The sequence below is a fragment of the Polypterus senegalus genome, chromosome 13 (assembly GCF_016835505.1).
Source record: "Polypterus senegalus isolate Bchr_013 chromosome 13, ASM1683550v1, whole genome shotgun sequence".
Taxonomy (NCBI): Eukaryota; Metazoa; Chordata; class Cladistia; order Polypteriformes; family Polypteridae; genus Polypterus; species Polypterus senegalus.
Genome location: NC_053166.1, coordinates 88,736,833 through 88,764,641, shown reverse-complemented (window position 1 = coordinate 88,764,641; position 27,809 = coordinate 88,736,833). Strand labels below are relative to the sequence as shown.

Here is a 27,809-nt window from a genome sequence, read left to right as displayed (position 1 = left end):
AGAGTTGAAGGGATCTGTGTAGTGTCCAAGTCAACAAGATGTGTAGTCACGTTTTCAAGGAGTTGTACGTCAGACTCAATGCTGAAGTATAAATTAGCCTTAAGACATCTCATTAATGACATCTCTTATGATTAGTGCCAAACTACAGACTATGCTTGCTTATTACCTCTTTAAAATTATTCTTACCTGTAAGTATTTTCAATGTCAGGCCTTCACTACTAACATCCGCAATCATAGACTGAATAATTATATTGTACAAATTCCCAGGTCTCAATGAAGATATATTTAGGGATAGATTTTTTGTAATATTTTCGTTGCTTGTTTGATTTTCTGAAGACCATTTGACTGAGTAGTTGTACTGTTGAGTATTGGTATCTTTTGGAGCATCCCAGTGCAATTCGATCGAGGTAGTAGTCACGTTTTTGGTTGTAAATATTGGATTACTTGGATCTATGACAGAAAAGTTAACATAGTCATTAAAACAGAACAATGATAGTTTGACATATGCTGAAATGCTGAGAGTGACTGAAACATTGTGACTTGCTGTAAACAAATCAAGGACACAAAAGTCAAGTGACATTTAGCAGAGACAAGAGTAAAAGAGCACAAGAGTCACAGATATGAGAGACCAATTCTGTTAAAGGCCACCTGGGTCATGAAAGATATGTCATTGCAATAATTCAAACTTGGCAAAAGTTAGAAGGATATACGTAAAATAATCTATTCACCAATCTATCTACTTTTTGAACATTCTTTTTTCATTACAAGGTTATGCAGAGCAGCATCCTGGCAGCACTGAATGCAGTTCGGTAAACAACCAGACACAGGAGCAGAGAATAGTTTGTTGGATAAGATTTTGGAGATATAATTTGTGTGGCTATAATAATTACAAAGTATATATAATTTTAAATATATATATATAATATATATATACATCTTTACACTTTGCAACATTGCTCATTTTTCCATGGTGGACATAGACTGTGTACAGTATGCATATTCTCTCTCTGTCTGGCTTTTAGCAGGTACACCACCAAAGACATGATGGTTAGATTAACTTGCAGCCCTAAATTGTCTTTGGTGTGTGTATGCATGACTTGGCACTATGATGTATTGGCACCTTATCTAGAGCTTAATCTTTTCCTCAGATGGCTACAAAAGCACTAAAGCTTACACCAGTAAATTCAAAAATAATTTTAACCCCAAGTGGTAGGAGTATTGAATAACAGGGGTTACCTGATTGAATAATATCAATTAAAAGATATATACCATTTATAATATATTTCCATATTATGGTATATATTTAACTATTTTTCATAATTATCTGGAGCTTATTATTTACAAACATTATACAAACATTATTTTTTAATTTAATTTATTTATTGGTTTTAATTTAATAATCCCCACAACCCACTGTTAAAGGGTAAGTTTGGTATTTTTCAAATCAAAGTTATTTCTTTACAAACATGGTATATATGCATTTGCCATGCAAAATTGTGTTCTAAGGTTGATTTCTAGAAATCAAAAAAAAAAATCTTAAAAAAATATGGGGCATGGAGGAAAAGTTTAAAAATTTACCAAATACATTCATTAATAAAGCCAAGACATTGGCCTGTGAATTCCATGTTTCCGACTCTTGTTTGTAAACAAAGGGATCTGGAAATAGTTCTTTTATCACATATTCCTGATACTATTTTTCTCCTGATAAAAATACACTATTCCATTTGGGTCACATGTTCTGGGCCTGCACCAAATTAACATTATTCTGGACAAAAGTTTTTAATTACCTTTCAGACAGCCTTGGTCTCACAATCCCTCCTAACCCATTAACAGCTGTGTTTGGGGTTCTTCCAGAGGGGCTTAAAGTGGAGAAAGACAAACCAACTGTGATTGCATTCACTACACTTTTGGCACGCAGACTTATTCTGATAAAGTGGAAGAACCCAAACTCTCCTCTTTTAAGTCAGTGGGAAACCGATGTGTTATACTATTTGAAATTGGAAAAAATCAAATACTCAGTTAGAGGATCCGTACAGACTTTTTTCAAAACATGGCAGGATCTAATCAGTATTATTTTAAAATAAGCTCAAAAAGCACAGAGAATGTATTAATTTAGGTATGTTTACAAGCCTTAAATTTCACGCCGTTTGGTTTGCTCTCTTTCTTAGGGGTAGGGATCGACCTGTTCTTAACTCAATTTTTCTTTTGTAAAAACTTTGATTCCTTCGATGGTGGGGGAAGATGCCGGTCAGACCTGGTAGGCCCAAACGTGTTGTGAGGGTCTGCTGGGAACGGCTGGCAGAGTCCCCTGTCAGAAGTAGCTTCAACTCCCACCTCCGGCAGAACTTCAACCACGTCCCGAGGGAGGTGGGGACATTGAGTCGAATGGGCCATGTTCCGTGCCTCTATTGTTGAGGCGGCTGACCGGAGCTGTGGCCGCAAGGTGGTCGGTGCCTGTCGTGGCGGCAATCCCGAACCCGTTGGTGGACACCGCGTGAGGGATGCCGTCAAGCTGAAGAAGGAGTCCTATAGGACTTTTTTGTCCTGTGGGTCTCTGGAGGCAGCTGATAGGTACCGGCAGGCTAAGCGGAACGCGGCTTCGGTTGTTGCTGAGGCAAAAACTCGGGCATGGGAGGAGTTTGGAGAGGCCATGGAGAACGACTTTGGACGGCTTCGAGGAGATTCTGGTCCACCGTCCGCGTCTCAGGAGGGGAAGCAGTGCAGTGTCAACACCGTATATGGTGGGGATGGTGCGCTGCTGACCTCACTTCGACGCTGGGTCGGTGGGAGGAGTACTTCGGAGACCTCCTCAATCCCACTAACATGCCTTCCAATGAGGAAGCAGAGCCTGGGGACTCTGAGGTGGGCTCTCCCATCTCTGGGACTGAAGTCACCGAGGTGGTCAAAAAACTCCTTGGTGGCAGGGCCCGGGGGTGGATGAGATACCGAGTTCCTTAAGGCTCTGGATGTTGTAGGACTGTCTTGGTTGACACGCCTCTGCAACATCGCATGGACATCGGGACAGTGCCTCTGGATTGGCAGACCGGGGTGGTGGTCCCCTCTTTAAAAGGGGACCGGAGGGTGTGTTCCAACTATAGAGGGATCACACTCCTCAGCCTCCCTGGAAAAGTCTATTCGGGGTTCTGGAGAGGAGGGTCCGTCGGATAGTCGAACCTCGGATTCAGGAGGAACGGTGTGGTTTCCGTCCTGGTCGCAGAACAGTGGACCAGCTCTTCACCCTTAGCAGAGTCCTGGAGGGTGCATGGGAGTTTGCCCGACCGGTCTACATGTGTTTTGTGGACTTGGAAAAGGCATTCAACCGTGTCCCTCGGGAATCCTGTGGGGGTGCTCGGGAGTATGGGGTACCGGACCCCCTGATAAGAGCTGTTCGGTCTCTGTACAACCGGTGTCAGAGCTTGGTCCGCATTGCCGGCAGTAAGTCGAGCCCGTTTCCAGTGAGAGTTGGACTCTGCCAGGGCTGCCCTTTGTCACCGATTGTTTTCATAACTTTATGGACAGAATTTCTAGGCGCAGCCAGGGTGTTGAAGGGGTCGGTTTGGTGGACTCAGGATTGGGTCACTGCTTTTTGCAGATGATGTTGTCCTGTTTGCTTCATCAGGCCGTGATCTTCAGCTCTCTCTGGATCGGTTCGCAGCTGAGTGTGAAGCGGCTGGGATGAGAATCAGCACCTCCAAATCCGAGCATGGTCCTCAGCCGGAAAAGGGTGGAGTGCCCTCTCAGGGTTGGGGGAGAGATCCTGCCCCAAGTGGAGGAGTTCAAGTATCTCGGGTCTTGTTCACGAGTGAGGGAAGAATGGAGCGTGAGATCGACAGGCGGATCGGTGCGGCATCCGCAGTGATGCGGCTCTGCATCGGTCTGTCGTGGTGAAAAGGAGCTGAGCCGTAAGGCAAAGCTCTCAATTTACCAGTCGATCTACGCTCCTACCCTCACCTATGGTCATGAGCTATGGGTAGTAACCGAAAGAACGAGATTGCGAATACAAGCGGCTGAAATGAGTTTCCTCCGCAGGGTGTCTGGGCTTTCCCTTAAAGATAGGGTGAGAAGCTCAGTCATCCGGAGGGGCTCAGAGTAGAGCCACTGCTCCTCCGCATCGAGAGGAGTCAGATGAGGTGGCTCGGGTATCTGATCAGGATGCCTCCTGGACGCCTCCCTGGTGAGGTGTTCGGGCACGTCCAACCGGGAGGAGGCCCCGGGGAAGACCCAGGACACGCTGGAGGGACTATGTCTCCCGGCTGGCCTGGGAACGCCTTGGGATTCTCCCGGAAGAGCTGGAAGAAGTGGCCGGGAGAGGGAAGTCTGGGCCTCTCTGCTTAAGCTGCTGCCCCCACGACCCGACCTCGGATAAGCGGAAGGGGATGGATGGATGGATGATTGCTTTGTATGGATTGCAATAAAATTAATAAAAAGGAGAAAAAAATGCACTATTCCATTCACTTGTGCAAATTCTCACATTAATATTAAAGTAAATCAAAACAAAATCTGCCACGAAACACAAAAAGTTTACTGTGATTTGGTCTTTCAAGAGGAAACCACTCCCAGTGGGTAACAGGACGTTGCGCAGGAAGACTAAGTGCTGAGCTATCGCACATATCGGGTCTTCTTTTAAAATGCCTGAATTGCATCATATTGGATATTTGTTTAAAAATGACATGTATAAACTATTTTACAAATTGTGTATAATTTCAAGACATGGATCAATAATCAACAATTGTCTTGGCTTGAAAAATTGACATATTTGGTAAGTTTTGAAGTTTTTCTTCCATGCCTCCACTGTAAAGGGTCAGTACAGGCAAGATATTTAAAAAAAAAAAATGAAAGTGCTTTTGTACACAATTTCATATGGAAAATGCATATATAGCACGCTTTTGAAAAAGGGCCTTCTTATCCTTTAATCGGATATAAAATATCTGGATTTGTTTTATTACTGCCTGAAAAAGCATAAAGAATTTAATTTTGCTGATTACTGTTGTCATTGGTCAAGAGAAGGACAGGAGACAAAATAAATGTTGGGGTCAAGCCAGGTCACCCTATTTACTTGGAAAATAAAGAAACTAAAAATAGTAGGTGCCTGACAATGGGGTGTAACAATAAAATAAATCTCTAGCCATTGGCTTTGAATTTATAGGCATTTGAGAGCCGTTGGAGCACTGTAATGTGGTTGACTCATCTCCTGCTTGCTTTTACAGCTCCTGGACCAGAGGAAGCAGTTGCCCTAAATGGGTGTCTTCTCTCAGCTGTGGGTGATAAAAAAAGATAATAAGAGTCAGCAATCGCACCCCCTAGTGTGTGTTTGTCCTGTGGTGGGTTGGCACCCTGCCCAGGATTGGTTCCTGCCTTGTGCCCTGTGTTGGCTGGGATTGGCTCCAGCAGACCCCTGTGACCCTGTGTTCGGATTCAGCGGGTTGGAAAATGGATGGATGGATAATTTATATTAATGGCATATGTTTAGGTATAAGTGGTACATTTGTGAAATTCATTGATGGCACTATAATTGTAGGAATGGCAAAATACTAAGGAGGCAACTAAAACAGTTAATATTGTCCTGGGTAATCTTCATAAATGAAGGTTTTTGCAAATTTATTAAAAATTAAAAAACTGAGAAATCACATGTACATAAGTATTCACAGCCTTTGCTCAATACTTTGTCGATGAACCTTTAGCAGCAATTACAGCCTCAAGTCTTTTTGAATATGATGCCACAAGCTTGGCACACCTATCCTTGGCCAGTTTCGCCCATTCCTCTTTGCAGCACCTCTCAAGCTCCATCAGGTTGGATGGGAAGTGTCGGTGCACAGCCATTTTAAGATCTCTCCAGAGATGTTCAATCGGATTCAAGTCTGGGCTCTGGATGGGCCACTCAAGAACATTCACAGAGTTGTCCTGAAGCCACTCTTTTGATATCTTGGCTGTGTGTATAGGGTTGTTGTCCTGCTGAAAGATGAACCGTCGCCCCAGTCTGAGGTCAAGAGCGCTCTGGAGCAGGTTTTCATCCAGGATGTCTCTGTACATTGCTGCAGTCATCTTTCCCTTTATCCTGACTAGTCTCCCAGTTCCTGCTGCTGAAACACATCCCCACAGCATGATGTTGCCACCACCATGCTTCACTGTAGGGATGGTATTGGCCTGGTGATGAGCGGTGCCTGGTTTCCTCCAAATGTGACGCCTGGCATTCACACCAGTGAGTTCAATCTTTGTCTCATCAGACCAGAGAATTTTGTTTCTCATGGTCTGAAAGTTCTTCAGGTGCCTTTCGGCAAACTCCAGGCAGGCTGTCATGTGCCTTTTACTAAGGAGTGGCTTCCATCTGGCCACTCTAACATACAGGCCTGATTGGTGGATTGCTGCAGAGATGGTTTTCCTTCTGGAAGGTTCTCCTCTCTCCACAGAGGACCTCTGGAGCTCTGACAGAGTGACCATCGGGTTCTTGGTCACCTCCCTGACTAAGGTCCTTCTCCCCCGATCGCTAAGTTTAGATGGCCGGCCAGCTCTAGGAAGAGTCCTGGTGGTTTCGAACTTCTTCCACTTACGGATGATGGAGGCCACTGTGCTAATTGGGACCTTCAAAGCAGTAGAAATTTTTCTGTAACCTTCCCCAGATTTGTGCCTCGAGACAATCCTGTCTTGGAGGTCTACAGACAATTCTTTTGACTTCATGCTTGGTTTGTGCTCTGACATGAACTGTCAACTGTGGGACCTTATATAGACAGGTGTGTGTCTTTCCAAATCATGTCCAATCAACTGCATTTACTACAGGTGGACTCCAATTAAGCTGCAGAAACATCTCAAGGATGATCAGGGGAAACAGGATGCACCTGAGCTCAATTTTGAGCTTCATGGCAAAGGCTGTGAATACTTATGTACATGTGATTTCTCCGTTTTTTTATTTTTAATAAATTTGCAAAAACCTCAAGTAAACTTTTTTCATGTTATCATTATGGGGTGTTGTGTGTAGAATTCTGAGGAAAAAATGAATTTAATCCATTTTGGAAAAAGGCTGTAACATAACAAAATGTGGAAAAAGTGATGCGCTGTGAATACTTTCCAGATGTACGTAGGAAGTAAAAATGTGAGTTGAATAAAAAATGGATAGTTTTAAACCTGAAGGACCTAGAAGTCATAGAAGGCTCATCATTATCCAAGTCCAGACACTGAACAAAAGTTACCAAGGAGTGTTAGGTAATACAGTATATCAATAGGTGTGGAGTACATGTCAAGGAAGGTTACGCTTAAGCTATATAATGCACTAGTGAGACCACACCCAGAATGCTGTATATAATTTTGGTCCCCATATTACAAATAAGATATAGCAACACTAGAAAAGGTCCAGAGGAGAGCGGCCAGGCCGATTCATCAGGCTTACTCCATCATCAGTGATCCAATCTCATGTCATCTGTCTACACTGAACCACAAAAAGAATTACTTGTAAATTTATGTATTGTTTATAAATTTTGTTTAATAGTTTGGCATGCCATTATTATTAATGTTTGAACATTGTGACATATATTTATGTTATTTATGTCTTTGCACATGTTTTTGTGATAAAGTAGCACAGGCAAATTGACACTTGTGTCAGGTAGCCCTAAAAGATACAACTGTATCAGGGAACAATGCATACTGCATGTGATTATTTCTTCAATTCTACACTTTATTTATCGACAGTGATTCTGCATCAATTGTAATATTCCTTTAAGCTTATTTTATTTTAGGTTTTACAGTTTCAAAATGCTGGTTATTCAGTACAGAGCAAGATATTCAAATAAGCTTCTGTATTTAGCATTTACTTAGATAAATGAAATGATTGTGCCTTGTCTGTGTATACTTGTATGTACTAAGCAAATTGAAAATTTCAGCTCTTGTATTCCACAGTCATCTAGTATCAATCTCTTGCACAATGCACAAAGATGGTCCAACTCACCCCTCACCATCACCACTACCACAATGACCATCTCCAGTCCCATAAACAGACAATCAATGCCATAACTTATTTTTAACATGCCAGGTTGTACTTGGGGAATGTCAACAGCAGTGGTAACACAACATAGTCAATACCAGTGTAAGTCTAAGACCTGATTGAATGTTACAGGTTTGACTTGGTGTGATATTGGAAAACAGTTCTGAGAATCTTAGGATGGAGTTCTAACAGAAAGAAGGTCCATGGAAAGTGAGAAGAATGCATGATGGGAGAAATGAGACTAGAATCTAGATTCAGTGAACCTGTTGCCTATCACTCCACAAGGATGAAGTCGCCTACCTCTGTAAGCGTTCTGATAGACTTCTGGTCTATAATATATAATTCGAGCCCAGCTCTGACAAAGTCAATAGTGTAGTTCAATTTGAAACGTACATGCAAGCAACCAAAATAGGCTGTCAGTCTATAAGCATTCATCTTAGATTTGGTATCACAGAAATGAGCAAAGGAAACTAAAAAAAAAATCAAAGATGAATAGGCTAGTTAATTCACAGTGTAGCAGAGTTATTTAAATTGCCTATAACTCGGCAGGGTTCAGGGGTTGCTGGAACGAAGAATCAGAATCATCTGTGTATATTTGTTTCCACTCAACTCTCACTATTGGATTACAGCTTCAATCGTCCTTGAATTACAGTTTCAATCTGGATTTATGTGCTTGTCCTGTGCCTGCTTGTTCATGTGATTTTTGTCTTCAGACAGTGTGAATCTTAGCATCCTAAGATTGCTACAACAGTAGTAAAAAAGAAGAGAAGTGTGAAATCCAGTACTAGCTGGAAGGAGGCCTCACAGCCCTTGCTCATGCAACACTGTTAATTAAACAAATGTATTGTATTGTCTTGGAGAAAAAGGCTGTGAGAGACAGAATGTCAGAAACTGACCAAGCAAGGTTTAGCTTGCAGAAAAAATGCAGCATTCTAATGAATGCAAATTTAATTTCACATGGATGACTGTACTCACCAGTGTAGACTGTCAAACAGAAATTGGAGCTGCTGGTATTCCCAGAAGTAACAGACTGCACACATATGTTATAGGCACTTCCAGGTTGTAAACCTGTAATGGGCAATAGTGTGTCTGGCACAGTGTAATTATCTTTTGTAGGTACAGACACCCTGTACTTATAGGACGTGGTGCAACGATCACTTGGTGGTGTCCAGCTCATTGTGATCTGATCTTTTGTCCTGTTGATGGTCTTCAGGTCTGTCACTGGTAATGGATCTGTAAAGGAATTATTAACTAGATCAGTAAGTGACAGATATAAAATAAAATCATAAACAAAGCAAATTGGGCTCTAGCATTGTAACTCTGTTCATTTCGCAGCTTTTGTGTATAATGCCCTAAAAAGAAAGTCGACTTTAGAGTACAAAAACATACAAGAATTTTTAAAGACAAAGCATGTACCTTGTCAATAATGTAATAAATGTATTTTCTACTGCTGAGAAAGCTTTGAATTGTGAGTGTTTCATTATTAAAGTAACTTATAATATAATATTGAGACATAGCCTCAGAAACTGTGAAGCCGAGATGAAGTTTTTGGTATTCCTGTGAAGTCAGCAGCAGTAAAGAAGACAACTGTGTGAATTTGCATAAATCCATAACTGTACACCTCTGTATGAGGGCCAATTCATACTTTACCACACTTCTGCATGTGAAGAAAATGAGCTCATTCCACATGACCACACTCTTCTAGGGATGTCACAAGAGCCAATACATTGGTACCAGGTTGATTAAAAAAAATCCTGAAAATGTAACAGTACTAGCTTTTATATAATCAGGAGTGCAAGTAGACAAATTATTTGGGAAGGAACAAAAATTGTGAGAAAAACACAATTAATGACTACATATGAATAGGGTACCTCCAGAAGATATTTTAGTGAGGTGGCCAAATAAGCCCAATGAATTTTATGATGTGGCACACATTAAGTCTACAACACCATAACAACAACGACAACATTTTTTTATATAGCACATTTTCATACAAACAATGTAGCTCAAAGTGCTTTACATGATCAAGAAATGAGAAAAAAGATAAAATAAATAAGATTTAAAATAAAGGAACGCTAATTAACATAGAATAAAAGTAAGGTCCGATGGCCAGGGAGGACAAAAAAAAAAACAAAAAAACTCCAGATGGCTGGAGAAAAAAAATAAAATCTGCAGGGGTTCCAGGCCACAAGACCGCCCAGTCCCTCTCTAGGCATTCTACCTACCTAACATAAATGACCTCAATCAGTTCTCATTGTATTCAGGGTTCACATGGAAGAACTTGATGATGATGGTCATGTGGACTTCTGGCTGTGTAATCCATCAGTGTAGGGACATCACGGTGCTTTGATGATTACATAATAGCAATATTATATTAAAGAGTGCAGAAATCAAATTATTCATTGCCCTAATAAATACCAATCTGGCAAATTCCAATTCGAAGGAGTCCTCTGATGTGGCCCACTGCGGATGTATATTGTACTTAATAATTATAAGTGCACAGGCATATGTATTCTATGTATCTGCTATATAATAAAACACTAAGGTCTGTGTGTCCAGTCCCAGACTAATTGGTCCATTTTGGCTTTGGTGACACAACGAAAGAGGAAGTGAGATTGTAAGACAAAGCCAGAGTTCTAAGAAGTAGCCTTTACAGGGATTCGCTCGAGAGAGGGATCACCAGCAAAGAGATGTTCATACATGCAAATAGAGAAAAGGTGCTGTAGGTGTGCATAGGTCAAGAGGTGGCAAATATTTTTTAATTAAACTATTACCTGCCCTATTACCTACCTTCGACAGGCAACCTGCCTAGTAATTATTATAAAATTAAAAATGAATCACAAATTGAAAAACATTAATGGTCTGGAGTAACTAAAAGGCACCACAAACCAGATTTCATGTTTATTTTATTCCTTAGAAAACTAATCACAGTAAACCGTATCAAACTTTTACACAGGAGTAACCAGAGCACACTGAAATACAATCATAATTTAATATACACATATTTACGTTCTTTCTACATCTTCCTGTCATTCAAGAGGTCACCCATTCACAAAATGATTTGGCAATGGCACAGTTATTTTATGAGTGAAAAAGAGGTTCAATGTAAGCTTTAATTGACATTAGATACAGCTACTTTACAGCTTCCTACAAACAGCATATAATTATGTAACATAACTAAACTTAGCTTGCCAACTCATAGACAGAGTAGAGTAGATAAAGCATTTTAGTTTTCTAAATTAGCGTTACATTACTTGCTGTTTCACTTCTGTTGCTGTAGTTAGTGTCCCAAGTAGCTGCCATTCAAACAAAATGACTTTGGCACAGCCATCCTGTCCTCAAAGAAGATCTGTCCAATATTTTCAGAGGCAGCACTCATAGCAGCCCGAGTGTGAAATGCAGACATTCTGAAACGTTTTGATCTGAGGACCCAACAAAGCATGTTGGTACCATACTGGGACCCAAAAGCAGATTTATTACCATAATGACAGCAGTGCCATCCACAGAGAAAAAAAAATGGCCGAATATAATAAGAAATGGTAAACATTTTTGTTTGCATTCAAGAATATTTCTCACACAAATAATACTGGAAGAGTAAATTCGAAAGCAGAAATATTGTTTATTCAAAACTGAATTGATTTCTGAAGTTTATCACTGCCAGTGTAAAAGTTTAGTGTAACATTTAGTAAAGCAGAAAGAAATAAAGTCTTTATAAGTGGAGGAATGATAATAGGATATTATTTTTGAAACAACAGTATGATTGGTCACTTAACTTACTCACTTGACTCATGGATACTGGGTAAGGAATAAACTACTCAAAAATAATTAACCAATGCAGTTTATTTACCTTGTCTTAAATCACATTAATTTTCAAAAATAGCATTTTCTAATGAGACAAAACATTTTTCTAAATGGGTTTGCAAATTACTCAACATATCCCTGTTATCAAAAAGTTTAATTTTAAAACTATATTATCCTTAAAAAAATGATTTGCTATTTCTCTTTTTATTACAGGTGACAGGATAAATCAAAAGAATTTGGTGTACAATCCCGTTTGAAATGTCAATGCTGCACTGCTTTAAATAATGAGGACTCTGCTGTACACCAGATCTCATTCTTTTGATATTTTCTGGAGTTCTCATAGTTCTCAGTGGACCATCAAACATATCTTTTACATTTCCATGAGACTGAAATCTATCAAATCATTTCTAAATTCTGCAATGAGAAGGAATGTGTCCTCACTGAGACACATTAAATTTAACGCAAAATCTTCTTTCCACGTCTGTTAATTATTGGGATTCAGTGTATGTTGTAAAGGTGAATGCACAATTTTGCACTGACCAGGGGCCTCATGTATAACGCCGTGCGTAGAACCCGCACTATAACATGGCGTAAGCAATAAAGTCGAAATGTGTTTACGCACAGAAAAATCCAGATGCAGGAATCTGTGCGCATCTAACTTCCACGCTCTTCCGCTACATAAATCCCGATCAGCGTGAAAACTAACGCCGCGCACGCCAAGATTTTGTAACGCCCCAAATCCTCCCAGAATTACGCCTATTTGAATATGCAAATCAATATAAATCGCCCTTAAGCGCAGCCTTCTGTGAAAAGACAATGGGAAAAGCACGGGGAAAATATAAGAATTTCAGCAAATACCAAGTGGAGGCAAAGAAAAACATACAATTTGTTCAAATAAACCGTGGTATAATCAACAAAAGGAAGTTGATCGAGTGACATAGCGTGTTGGAGAAACTTGAAAGCTCACATTCACAAAATCGCACAGTGCCAGAAATAAAAAAGAAGTCACATATCAAAGTTGCCGTGAAAAGAAGAGTTGTAAGCCCACTGTCTGAGTGTCATATGAAAGTTTATTAGGTACAGAGAAAAAGGCACACGGTGGGGAAAAAGCACGAAATGTCAACTTCAATCTCGACATTTCCACTTTAATCACATAGTTTATTTTGTCATTTAGTAGAACATTATAAACTTCATCTTAAAATCGTTTAATTAACCAGTTCTCAAATCACATCGTAATTAAAGTAGCACGTTAAATGCTTTGTTTTGTATTTGATCTTCTACTATATGCTCTATGTGTGTGAATCACTACTTGCTTCTTAAACCGCTCTCTTCCTCCAACTGGACACAGAGTCCATTACATTCGTGATATTACAGCTCTCTGAATAACTAAAATACTGAGATGTATACGTGATGTCATTTTCATGATGATAGGAGTTAAAGAACATTATTAAACATGGGTTTCACTTTGATGAAATAATTTATTGCAGCAGTACTCAGGGGCGGCTCTTGGCTTGTGGTGGCACTGGGCAGAGGAAGAATCGGTGGCTCCTTCGTCGGCCAATGTCAGTAAGGTAGCTTATCACGGTGGATGGCCACGTCCGTTGAGGACACTGCATAGCAGCCTCGTGCTCATGACAAGCATTTATCTTTTGTCGAAATTTGTCGCTGCTTTTAGCTGTGTTGTTATTTTCTTTTCTGTTTTATATTCAATATATATTACGTAGCCGCCACTGCAGTCAGTGCTTTTCTTTCCCAAGTAACCGATCGCCACACAATCAGCTCTGTAATAGACGTTAAGCCATCTGTAAGCTTAGCGCCGATTCTTCAAAACGTTTAAAGAACATTGAAATATCTTCGTAGTACATGTTTAATTATTCTATCCTTCACGACACTCCCAGTGAAGAATATAGATTATTTAAATGAAGTTAAAGTTTTATCTGTATAATTTAACAAACACATTTTGCTGCACTTCACCTTAAAAATTATATCGTCATCATATGTAAATACGTGCTTTATAAAGTGGCTCAGGTTGTGCGATATTATAACTATAGTGCAAGTTTACAGTGGGGTGATTGTACTTATAAGTACAAACCGTTCTACAAGGAGCAATTGATTGAGTGCATTTAAAGTTCTTGGGATTAAACTGTTTCTGAACCGCGAGGTCTGTACAGGAAAGGCTTTAAAACGTTTTGCAGTGGCTGAGACAGCGTGTCCTTAAAGCTGTATACGATAATTCTTTCCGATCAGCTGCTGCTGTGATTCACACTCAGATACAGTGATATAAATACTCCGAGTGGTGTAGTGAGAGTAATATGGAAAATGATGATCCGCTGTGGCAACTCCTAACGGGAGGAGCTGAAAGAAGAAGAAGAAGAAGTGAGAGTAACAACGCTAAAGCAGTTATGGTATTTGGAATACTATGGCTGTTCCTGACCATTATATTGTTACGAAGTTAATTACAATCAGATGCATTACACTAATAAACAATATGCGGTTAGTTTCTGTGTATTTATAAAGCCGCGTCATGAAAATAATGAGTAATCATACAGGAACAGTAGCATTGCTTTGACGCTGGGTGCCGCCAGTTTGCAAAACCGAGCGGAGAACTTGCGTACGACAAGGCATGAGGTACCGTGGAAAAGTGCGTGGCTTTACGCCAAGTGTAGGTTTTATACATCGCGATTTGAATGTGGAAAAGTTCTTACACAACATTTCTGTGCGTACGCACCGTTTATACATGAGGCCCCAGTTGTCTGTGGCCATTGAAACTGCATTTAGCATACAGCGCTGGCACAACATTATATATACCCCCACCCAGGAAGGATTAAATAACTTGGAGGCCCCTAGGCCAAGGTCAGTTTTTGGCCCCCATGACCTTCCTGTTAATACAACCGTCCCACCTCTCTGCACCATACTTTCAGGTAGTGACCTGAAAGCATAAAATGCAAATCACTATGTAGCACTTGATACACACAAATTTCTTTTACCATACCAAAGTAACAATATAATTATGAGCCATAGAAATGTAGTGTATGAAACACCAATCTGGCTTTTAGACCAACCATTTGATATCAGCAAAAGTAACTGAAGGAACAAGCAGTTAGAATCATTGGCAAACAAAATAATATTACCAACATGGCCACTTCCACCAGTTTACACAGTGGTCTACTGCTTTTGTGCCAGTCAACCCACTAAACTCCACTTACAATAAAATTAAACAACGTTAGTAAAATTAAAAGAAGAGAATGATAAATCAAAAAGCAATAAATAGCAAACAAACAAAGATAACTGGCAGTAACAGTGTAAAATTCACAATTGGTATGCCAATTTGAAAAGATAAGTTTTGAGGGTAGTTTTAAAATGTGTTATTGAATCAAGCTGACATATATGAGAGGGAAGAGAATTCCTGAGTTGAAGAGCACTATGAGAGACCCTCCAGCTCCGATAGCACTGAGTCTGACGTGTGGTACAGAAAGTCGAGCTGCAGATAAGGATCTGAGTGAGTGAGACGAGTGTCAGTCTGTAGGAGATCAGTGAGGTTGTGGAGAGCTTTAAATGTTCACAGCGGTATTTTGCATTGTATTCTGTAGTTAACAGGGAGGCAGTGACGTTGAGAGAGAATAGGTGTAATATGTTCAGTGGATTTAGAACAGCAGGTTATTATCCTGGCAGCAGAATTTAGAAGTTATAAGCGATGGATAAGTTTTTGTGGGATGCCAGATAGAATAGCATTACAGTAATCTATACATGAGGTGACTCGGACATTAACCAATACTTCAGTACTGTGTTGCGTAAGAACAGGACATCTAGAAATGTTTCGGAGATGGAAGAAGGCAGTCCGAGAAATGTTACTTATATGGGAGGAATTATTTAAAAATAATAATTATTTAATAATTGCCGTTATTAGTGCATAAATGGATATAAATAATTGCATTTAAACGATTCGCCAAAATCTGCTGTAAGTAAATGATACTGTTTTAAACGTTATTGTTTTTTCATCAGAAAACCCAGTTTCCACGTTTACCTGTATTAGTTTAAATAGCACTTTTGCCACTCGCAATAGGGCGGATACGCTGACGTATCATGGCATACACTTAAGAGAATATCCGGACTCAAACTCATCAAGACCTAAGTAACACTTTATTTTAAATATCAAACAAAGTTGAATTCAATTGTTCTCTCGTTCACTAGCTAAGCGGAGCTGGCGAGTGAGTGAGGAAGTGAAGTGAAATTGTGACATGTAACAAAATGACAAATGAATAAGTAATATCTGTGTATTTGCGATTGCATTGTTTTGTTTTGACAGCATTCATATTTTAATTCAATAGTGTGATACACTAGAAAATGCATACAGACATACAAAATGCACTTGTAGGTGAACTAAATATTTTTTTGAGATGTTTTAATGGAAAATGTGAGTTGTGGAAACCAACATTTTTTAAATGTTCAGGCAAAACAAGCTTATTCAGTTTGTTTGGGTTGAAATAACCTATGAGAATAAATGTTAGAAAACATAAGTAGCTCTCGGCCATTTTCATTTTGTAAAAGTAACTTTCAGGGGAAAAATTTTGGAGAACATTGGTCTATTAAAACCCTCAAAATGTTGATTATCGGAACAACCAAGCCAAAATCAAAAGAGGAACAAATAAATGCACATAGGGTACAAAAGAAAAATTCACTAAAGCACCAAAAGGAAAATGACAAATAAGTTTGTGAAAAAGAAAAATGGCACAGGTACAAAACAATAAATAAACTTAATTCATCCCATAGACAAAGATTTTAGAAAACAAATCAGTTAACAATAGAGACATAATGTAACAAAAATGGCAAATTAAAGATAGAAGAGTAAAGTGAAGGCAGCTCACAAAGTCAAAGCAAAGGCCGTGGTTCAGAGTTACAGGATGGAAATCGAAGTCAGTTGTTACTGGTTTAAATGACAAATGGCCACCAACGCATTTAAAAAATTCAGTCTCCTCAACGGGGTGTGTACAACTGGTCTTATCAGTATGAACAGAAAAACGTATGGAAATACACCAGTTAAACAACCTGAAGGTTTTTTTCTCACAGGTCTAACTCAACAGGTACAGGTGATGTTATTGGATGGATGTTATTATAACCTATCAAACTCAGAGTTTACTGTAATATACAAAGTATATCACCATCAAGCTATGCGTTGAAAAACCAGCACAGGGAGAGCCTGATAATCTAGAAGTGCTATGCAGTAACAATTTTAATGTGAAAAGACAACCATTCACTTGACAAGTACAGCATGTATACACATGCACACTGTATTTCTGACAAAGTAAATGGGGGCTCTTTGATAATCTCTTTGATTATATATAATAACATAAGCATAGCCATAAGGGCACTTTTTAAATCAATTTCTTCAGATACATTTTATTATTTTAAAAGTTACTACGGTTAAAAGTTTGCTGGGATATATTACATTTGTATTCCATTGTCTGTATATTTGGATGTACCAAGCAAACAGAATTTTTTTTGCTTGAATTCCATAGTTAGGCAGCCTCATTCCCTTCCACAATGCTCAAAGATGGTCTACTCAACATCCACCAATGGAATGAAAACCCCCAGCCCCCTCAACAGGCACTAGGTCTAGGCCATAATTAATTCTGCCTGTAACACAAAGTGCCACATGGAGGATGCCGCAGTGGAATGCAAGGCTATACAGCTGATTGAACGGTGTTGGTGTTCCCTGGAGCAAAAAAAGTTATCAGAGACTTAAAAAAAAAACTGTAATAGAAACAATTTTGATAGAGGGTGTGCATGATACATGATGGATATAATATGGCAGTCAGTGAATTTTGCATGGATGATGGTGCTCACTGTTTTAAGCATTCTGAAAGATTACAGGCTACTGGTATTCCCTTTAGTAACAGACTTCCTTCAGATATCTAATTTTATCCCAGCCCTCAAAACTTCAACAGTGTTTTGCAATTTGTGTGCAAAGTGAACCGAAAGAAGGGCAATCAGTCTATAAGCGTATGTCTTAGCTTCAGTAATGCATGGGTTCCCCCAAACTCAATGGCATCAGTTCTGTTGTTCTGTCAGAAACAATCAGAAAAGCAAATATTAAGAATATTCATTGGAAATAATATACAGTAAGTACAAAAAATTAGCAAATTAAATTAGAAAATCTAAATACAGATGTGCCATTCTACTCATAGCAGTAACTCATTAAGAGTATGACAGTTAAAAGGGAAAGTAGAAGTTAGAAAGAGATGCATGGAAGGCCTTATGACACTAGAAAGGCACCCATTCTTAGGTTTAGAATTTTGAGCAATACCCTATGAGTGTTTCTTTTAACTAAATAAGTGTGATGTAGTTTGAGGAACTGTGAGATGGGGATAAAGTTCGTAGTATTTCTGTGAAGTTAGGAGCTGTAGAGAAGATAACGGTGTGAATCTGTGCAAGTCCATAACTGAAAGCCTCTGTATCAGGGACAATTCATACTTTCAGTGTACAAAGACCCAAACTTCTGCATGCGGAAAAAATTCCAGGTGACCACAGTCTTTCCGTAAACCTTCAGGTTTTTGTGTCCAAGGGGACTTGTCTCATTTGAGGAGTACCAGAACAGCATAATTGTATGTACAAATTTTGCAGCACTGATTTTATTATAAAATAAAATTGTGTTTGTCTGCATAGATGAACACTTCATGTCCCTTCAAGTATTTGGGAGCCCTTAGGGGGCAACTCATTTGTAATTTATCTAAGGTAAGAGACTTCTCTTATTCAAACCCATTTAAAAAGCTGCAAGGGCTTTTTAATTAATGTCTTCATATAAAATGAACTTTTTTTTTAAATAGCTTGACTCCATTATAAGCTTGATTATATGGGAGGCCAAAAGATTATAAATTGAAAAGATACTATTACAGAAATTGAATGCAGAAGGTGGCATGGCACTACCTGACATCCAGCTATACTAGTGAGTTGTGAATATTTGTAATCTGAAACAATGGAAAGAAGAAAGCACCTTCCTGATTTGATCTGAAAAGAAAATCTTGTATGAAGTCATCTGTAGACTTCTCTCTGTGTTTAGGTCATTAATAATTAATTTGAAATAAAAGTAACTGGATTGTGCTTCACACACTCAAAATATGGAACCAATGCGGAAAACACTTTAAGGAAAATACACTGCTGTCTTCTACTCCATTACAGGTTAACTTTATTTTTGGACCCTCTTTAAATTACACAATATTTGAATCATGGACATCATTAGGTATTGGACATGTTAGAGGTTTTTTAATACTGATGATCAGCTCTGTTGTAAATATAAAATTCTATCAACACACATATTTTTCAGACACTACGGTGGTGAAGCTGTAGTGCTGCTACCTTGCAGAAGGAGACCAAGGTTCATGTACCAGGTCCCCCCTGCGTAGAGTTTGCATGTTCTTCCCATGTGTGTGCGGGTTTCCTCCCACTTTCCAAAAACATGCAGTCCAGGTGGATTGGCGATTGTAAATTGACCCTAGTGTGGGTTTGGTGTGTGGCTACGTGTGTGTGTGTTCAACCTGTAATGGACTGGCACCCTATCAAGATTTGTTCCTGCTTTGACACCATGCTAGTTAGGATAGGCTCCATCCCCCTACCTTACCTTGGTCTGCAATAAGCAGGTTAGAATATGGCATGATATATATTTTTCAATATTCAACTTTGGATATTTGTAAAAAAAAAACTTCTAATCCTCCATAATACTCACACTTGAAGATTTTAACTAGTAATGTGAAGAATATTGCTAGCATTTCCTGACAATGTAAATTAATTTCACAGCGGTTCACTTGGATCCTTGGAAATGGTAATGCTTGGAAAGTATACACAGATTTGCTTTGCACACATATTCTCTAATGTTATAGCATATTTCTAAATGACATTTTAAAATTGTGTTATAATCGCAAAGTCATTGGAACATTTTATCTTTATCAAAAATTAAGAGGAGACTATTCAGTCCTTTAAGCGTGTTTCTTTAGCTAACAGCTAAGCTGTCCCAGGTATTTCTTGCCATTGCTGTTTTTCACAGACACCATAATTTGTAATCGTTTGTTTCTGGCCATAGTAAAAATGTGTATGGTTGCCACGCCCATTAACAGTCACTTGACACTGATGGTGTGGTACAATGAGAAATGCTGCACCTCTAGATAAATACCCTCTGAAGCGCCAGGCAAGAAAGAATGCAGGACTCCAGGTGTGAGAGGCTGCAGCTGTATTAAAAATCTGTGGTCACAGGAGCAGAATACAACCAATCGCAGGCTTTGATTTCAGTGCCAGGATGAAAGCAATTCATGGTGTTAAATTAGAGTGGAATTGGGCATGGGCTTCCATCATGAATTGACTGGGTTTTGCAGATGTTCATCCTGTACTACTTTCTAAGGCATCTTCTTCAAAATGGCGTAGGGCAAAGGAAGACTTGATGGAGCTCCATCTCAATCCATCTCTGTGTGTGCATCCTGGATTGAAAGGGTCATTGCAACAGCAGCTCGTATGAAGAGACAGCATAAGAGAGATGTATAGATGTATTTTAACCCTTATTAGTTTCAAACTGTTAACACAGTTTCTGCTTTAGGTTAATATAAGTTAATAACCTACACTGTTAAAAATAATGGCATTTTATGGTTCTTTACTGTGTTGTGTGGTTCATCACAGAACTATTGCTTTTTAAAGCCACATTTCATTCTGGGACAGGTTCTTTGCATATAAGGTTTGTTCTTTGTGTTTTGAAAAACTTCCTATATGTAAAAAAAAAAACCCTGAAAAATTTAACACATGGTAGACTACCTAGTAGGATACTAACAGATTAGGAAAATCTGGATTTAGCCTGTGCTATTTTATGTATGCAGCAAGAGTCCTTTTAAAATCATAAGCCATTGGAGTGACAGATCTTCAAGGTTATTTACTGTTTGGAGCCTGTTACAGATTTAAAAAAATAAGGTTCTTTTTGGAGCTTTCATGTGGATGGGTCTTTTGGCAACCAAAAAATGGTTCCCCTGTGGCATAACTTTGAAGATCCATTCTGGCACCTTGATTTTTAAGATTGTACTTACAGTTAGATACTGGATATTCTATGCAGAGGTTATATATATATATTGAGTAAAATGGGCTCTCTGTTTCTGGAAACACATTATTCAAATATGGAGGAACACTGCTTCACTTGTAGCCAAATTCAGAAGTCAGTTTGGAAAAAAAAACAGCAGACATTGCCTTCTCAAAACCACTTAATTTGATTAAAAATTGTGGAGGATCTGAGCCTACAACATAATTAGGAGCATCTCATGCATCAGTAGACTGAATGTTTAGCATCAGCAGAGGGGATTATCTGATAACCTAACCAGGATTGGAGAACTAATTCCAGAAACAATCCATTTAGAGTAAAAAAACAACACCTGACTAGGCAAGAAACCATTGGAGTCAAGCCAGTCAGCCATCCAGCAATGAAACCCGGAATGCCAGTGTCTTGCTGGCCATTAGTTGAACTCCCTAGCTGGATCAACATTTTGGAAGTTTACCAGTGACATAAACAAAGGATATTGATAACATTCAGCACTAAGTAAGTTCAATCAGTTCTTTGCCTGTTAAAAGAATGTTAACGTGTGTCCTATCCAGTTCAGGCTTTCCTTAGCAGAACGTTGACTGTGCATATTGAACCTCAGTTTGTATAAAATTATGGGCAACACAATAATTATGAATTGTCATTAACCCTGCACTATTCTGTTTCTCTTCTTGATATCCAACTGAAGCACTAACATGGAATCAACATACTGAGAGTTTCTGTCATCATCAGATCAGACTGTAGAATGGCGTGGCAGGGCAGGGTGGGGGGCAAGCAACCAGTTGGCTGAGGTCTTCATGACTCTGGGCGTGTCTGACTCTCTGTCTTTGACTTGTTTGTTATAACTACCTGTGGACCCCCAAGAGGCTAATTTTCTCCAGGCATGCTGCTGATTGGAGTTTTGAGCCTCATCTCTTCCATTGACACTTGTCCATAGTTAAATAATTAATTAATAGACAGATAATAATAATAAAAATAATAATGATAATAATAATAATACGTTTTATTCATATAGCACCTTTCCAATGCTCAATTTTCGATTTATGTTTATCACTTTAAAACTACTTTGTTTTACTGTCTATTTATACAAATCTCTGTCTTTATTTTTATCATCATGTAATCAGTATTTATAATCCATCACCAAAGCGCATTGAATAGTGAGAAAAGCTCTAAATAAATGTAATTTTTTTTTTTTTTTATAAATCATCTATTAACAGTCTGTAAACATTAACCTAACTGTGCTTTTAACAATATCTCTCTGTTATAAAAAAAATCCTGGAAAGCAAAAGCAGGACGAGACGTGATCTTCTCGGAAGTTCTTGGAAGACACTTAAAAGACCCCCAAGACGCAAATAATATCAAATAAGAGCACGGCAAGCAAAACACTCAGTCGTGTAAAGGCACACAGATCCTGTGCTCTCAGCACATATAAAACGTATAAGGACAATACTTTCTAGATGAAACGACAATGACTAATCAAATAAGAAAGAGCAGCGCAGACAAAAGAGACCCAAAAGCATTGGAGAGAAAAAAGGCAGATAAGAGATTATGAAAGCAGTGGAATTCGAAAGGCTCAAACAAACGATAGCGCAATACACATACAGAGAAAGGTAAAGAATATGAAAACAGTAAAATTCAAAAGTATTATAGCGTCCCAGCCAGGTTGAAGCCTTTTTTGTTTTAAGGGGCTGTTCAGTCCGATTGAGGGAGGGCAGAGTACAGCACGGAAGACTGATAGCGGGGTATTGATTGATGCCGTTTAGTAGCAGGGGATGAGGGATTGGCGAGGGTGCTAGAAAGTTGTGTTTGGGTTACGAAGTCAGTGATTGTTCAAGTAAAACTTTTGTGACACTTTATTACGTCAGTTGCTACAATATCAAAAAAAAGAGATAGTAAAGATCACATTAGCGCAAACAAAAGGAAATTAATCATCAGGACCAGGTGTCATTGAAAAAATAGCAGGACAAAGCGAGGTCAGAAATAAAAGGCAAAGAGCAGAAAACAAAGTCTTTTCATCTTCGCATCATTCAATGAACAAATTTTTAGATTTTAGATTGAGTAGATTTACACAATAATAGACCATACGCTATGAGAATCTGTTTGCCCGCAACAGTTAAAGCAATGACAAGTTTAATTTAAAAAAAAAACAATTCGGTCAAGTGTATTTATGATCACGGAGGAGCGATGTAAATTTTAACAGGTGACAAGCAAGGTAATGTATATATTCCGCAAATAACATTAGACACCAAAGGAGATCTTGATATGCCATCCGTATTAAAATGTTTACAGTTTCCCATGAGAATAGATTTTGCTATGACAATTAACAAATCACAGGGACAAACATTAGAAAAAGTTGGATTATGTATTAGAGAGGAGCAGAAACAATATTCACCCACGGGCAGTTATATGTCACAATGTGTCTCAAAAAACGGAATCAAAATTCAATGCAACCTTGAAGAAAAGTGCAAATAATGAAATTGAAACAATTCCAAAGAAAAAAAAAAAGCTTTTAAATTTGTATATCCAATCAACCAAACATAGTGTTTGGCGAGCGAAGCGAGCAGGGGGCAGAGCCCCCTAGTTTATTAAAATCTTGAAATTATGTTACTGTTATCTAGATTTTCATACTGTGTTAAAAAGGCATATAATATATATTGTAGCATGAAGACAATGGACACCTAATTTAAAATGTTACCTTTCTTTGCAGGTGCAACTGGCTGGCTAAAGGGCAGTGTATCTTCATTACAATATAAATGTAATCATATAGCATTGTTAGATGGTGGCACATTTAAAATCTTGTTTAACTACATTTTTTTTAACTGCACAGTAATTTTATTAATTTTTGATGTTTTGGGTTTACACATTATTTCTGAGGTTTGCTTTCAGTTGTATATTGAGGCTCCCCAAATTTACTAGTCAGGCTAATAATCTTATCCATTTATTGACCAGTCCAGTTAGATTGTGTTACAGCGGACTTTGATCTGGGAATGTTACTTGTAATGTTTAATGGTGGCCCCGATAAGTCATAATCCAGCAGGCCATTAACTTAACTTGAGCAAGTTTGTTGCCAACACAAAGAAAGATGTCAGACATTCCATAGAGAATGGCATCAATGAGGCCTTCTTCGCAAAGCCTAATGGAGAAGCTGAGATTTTTAAACAATCAATTTCTATAAGTAATCTGAATCACTCATGTAGCACTTTTGGTTTAGTTTCATTTTATATTTTTATCTAATATAATTATGCTTTTGATTTATATAATGTTTTATTGTTTATTGCTTATTACTTACTATAGACTTTCCTGGGGTAGATAGAAGAATTGGAATGGCTGATTAGTTGGTAAGGGCTCCTAAAATCAGTAAACATTCTTTTATTTGCTGCTAAACCAAAGCAATCATACATTTTATGGGCGCAACATCAGCACAGCTGAATTGTTAATACTTTTATTTCAAAATACATACTGAAAGTACCTATTCATGTTCTCATTTAATTGATCTAATGTCTATTTGTGATTGCCCTGTGATTGACTGGCGCCCTGTCCAGGGTTTGTTCCTGCCTTGCACCCTTTGCTAGGTGGGATAGGCTTTGGGCCCCATACTCCCTTAACTCACAACCCTGGTTTGGATTAAGTGGGTTACAAAATTACATTTTAGCTTAAAACTGTTCCTCTTCATAAACCACCAATTACACACAACAGTATAATTTAATCCAACAAATTATACAATTCTTAGGCATGTACAAAAAGCCCACAGTTCTCCACTATTAAAAATGGGATATTTTTAATCATCAATGGTTGTTATTTGATTATCAGTTCATGATCACTTGTCCATTTAATAACAATGCCCAAGACAGAGAATGTTTGTAAATCCTGCATCAAATCGTAGGAGCAGAGAGCTTTAATATTGCAAAACATTTCATGAGTATCATCAGATCAGATCAGATTATTAATCTGTAAAGTGATTAGTGCACAGTAGAGAAGTGATTCAGGTTTCAGATCATTATCACCCAGTAAATTCTAAAATAATTGGATGTTTTCAGTAAATCCATCACTTTCAACAGCAACCTTTAATAAATAAAGCTGTGATTTCAGCAGTGAAATATTGTAATTCAATATTCTATTATGCAGTAAAAATGGAAGAACCACATTCAAAGTAACACTATTCTGTATCTCCATGTGATGCCCCGAAATTGGATACTGGGTTTCTCTCTAGTGTACAGGAGGAGAGAAAGACACCCTGAAATAACAAAATCTGAGAAGAAGGCTTTATGGGAACATTACAAAGAGAGTTTGAGACACACAAGGATACTGAGAAAAGATGTTGGAGGAACACTGAGGGTACATGTAAAACAAGAGATATCAGATATCAAATATTTTTACTTTTATTTTATCACCTGTCTTTGACAGGTAAGGTACCTATTGTCACATATGCATATCAGAGGATCACCTTTTGGGTTTATCTGAGGTAAACAGTACCACCCCAGGCCGAGAGGGGGCACAGAAGATGCCCAGCGAGGGCAAATGACTCCACTTCTTCCAGTCAGAGCACTATGAAAGACCGGATGTCACAGAGAGAGTCGTCTCAATCAGGACCAGAACAGAGCGCCTGAAAATGACCTCCTCTGCCAAGCAGTTAACTATTTAATGTCATGAAAACTACTGTTTATTTCTGTTATTGTCTTTTTATTTTGCGCCATTGAGCTCCTGTTTATTTTTAATAATATCTGAGTTAGGATTAAAAGGGACGACCTTGCTAGCACTCCAACACTTCCTTGACATCTTCAAGTGTCCTTTGACTAATCCACATTAGTTATTAATTATGGTTAACATTTGACTTTGTTCCTTATTGTATATTCTTAGTCTGGCCATTTTTACAACTGTAATTAAAACTGATAGCACACTAAAAACATCTACTGAAATAAAAAAACTATAATGTTCTCTGACTGGATCTGAGACAGAGAGACATCCTGTGTAAACTTCTCATTGGAGAGTGGAAGGGGTGAGAAAGAAAGCACTCACCCGTTCAGACACTCTTTTTCGAAACAGTCCCTCAGTTCTGAAGTATGGTTTACCGGGCAACCTTGATTCTGGGATGAATCAAGTAGGTGGGGAGTGAGAGGGGGGTATCGTGATCTTGCTTGAGTTCAGAGAGGACAGCTGCCAAAAACAATTCCAAGCTCACCCCACTAGAAGAAGATACAACGTCAAAATACCCTGACTAGGAACCCAAAGGGCCGAGACAGATCTTTATAAAAGTGAATGGTTTATTTTAGCAAAGAGGCTGTGCAAACCTACAAAGATGCCTGAAAAGGCAAGGCAATACACAGTAAAAAAAACAAAAAGTCCCAATGCAAAATCCAAAAATCATGGTCAAAAAAAGAACAGAGATTCAAAAAAAAAAAATAACATAAACACAGTACTAATCTGAAATCCAGAGGTCAGGTCAAAAACAGAACAAGAGTTTAAAAAGTAAATAATTACAGTCTCAAAATGGAATCCAAAGACAAAGTTGAAAAACAGAGCACAGGGTGGAAAATCCAGAAAGCACAAGCAATAGCAAAACTCACCAAAACTCTCCACTCCCTAGCACATTCAATGAACTGCGAGGAATCATGGGGAGGACCGTTCCTAGTGGTGATGGGCATGTGGCCCTGCCCCTTGTGGGACCATCCACAAAGCACAAGGGACAAGGACAAATGAACACAAAGAAAAATGTACATAATAAAAATAATAAACGTTAAAACAAATAAATGGAATAAAATGACATGAAACAAACAAGAAACTCTACTTTAAACACCAGTCGAGGGGAATATGCTGGCTGAACCATGACAGGAGGAGATGACAACGTGGTGGGATGGGCGAGATGGGAGTGCAGTCTCGCAGCAGGAGAACTGTTGAATGGAGAGGAGCAGTGGAACTGAAGCAAAGCTGAGCACAGAGACACAGGTTTAGCTGTCATGTATAGCTCCTCTCATTATCGCAGTTTGAGAACTTGCAGCTCTTCTCAATAACTACGTTGATATAGGCCCACTTTAAATCAACAATTAAAGAACATTTTAAGTTATATGTTCTTAAATGACATGAGGTATTTTAAAAACAGACTTTAAACATTTGGCTTCTTTTTTCGGAATGTCAACGTCTGCAGGTGCAGCATGGTGGCCATCACGGCCCCCAATTTGAAAACATCTGTTTTAGACTTTACAACTGTTAACGCGTAAAAGAGTGGAGTGCTGACATTACATGTAACAGGCTCATTTATGGTTCCTCATGCTTCTTTGCTGTATAATCCAAATGCCATGTCTGTAGAGTTGGTGTTCCTCATTTTGTGTAATTGTAGTGGTACAGTGATAACGGATTTGGACTGTAAGACACTTAACTCTTCTGTCCCTTTGCTGCCTCAACTCTAGTTGCAAAACTTTGTAAGCAACTTTACTGTAGGAATTGCTTTCAGAATTAAAAGTCAGTCAGTCATTTTCTAACCCGCTTAGTCCTGAACAGGGTCATGGGGGGTTGATGAAGCCTATCCAAGCTAGCATAGGGCACAAGGAAGGAACAAACCCTGGACAAGGGCGCCTGGGCTGGATTAAGACCTTTAGAGGCCCTAATCACGTGCTTACTTTGCTTAATGGTTAATCCAGCCCTGCAGGGCACCAGTCCATCACAGGGTGCACACACACACACACACACCAGGGCCCATTTAGTATTGCCAGTCCATCTAACCTGCATGTCTTTGGAGAGTGGGGGGAAAGAAGAAACCCATGAAGGCATGGGAAGAGAATGCAAACTCCACGCAGGAAGACCAGGGACGTGAACCCTGGTCTCCTGAATGTGAGGCAGCAGTGCTACCATTGTGCCCCCCACCCATCGCCCCCCATTTTTAAAGGTGCTATGTAAAATAAATGTGCTTGTAAAGTTCATCTGTAAAGCCTTGCTGTCATAGCCATATGTCTTGTAATTTCATACTTATGTTTCTTG

General features: G+C 38.8%; 1 protein-coding gene across 3 annotated transcripts in view; it reads right to left on the bottom strand.

Annotated features, from left to right (window-relative positions):
- LOC120542530 (receptor-type tyrosine-protein phosphatase H-like) overlaps positions 1-27,809 on the bottom strand; it is a 123,031-nt gene that overhangs the window by 62,625 nt on the left and 32,597 nt on the right. For all 3 annotated transcript variants that reach the window (XM_039775057.1, XM_039775056.1, XM_039775054.1), the window contains 2 exons: positions 8,948-9,205; positions 187-450 (listed from right to left, as the gene is read on the bottom strand). In XM_039775057.1, the coding sequence (XP_039630991.1) occupies positions 187-450; positions 8,948-9,205 (522 nt within the window). The remainder of the gene's footprint in view (positions 1-186; positions 451-8,947; positions 9,206-27,809) is intronic.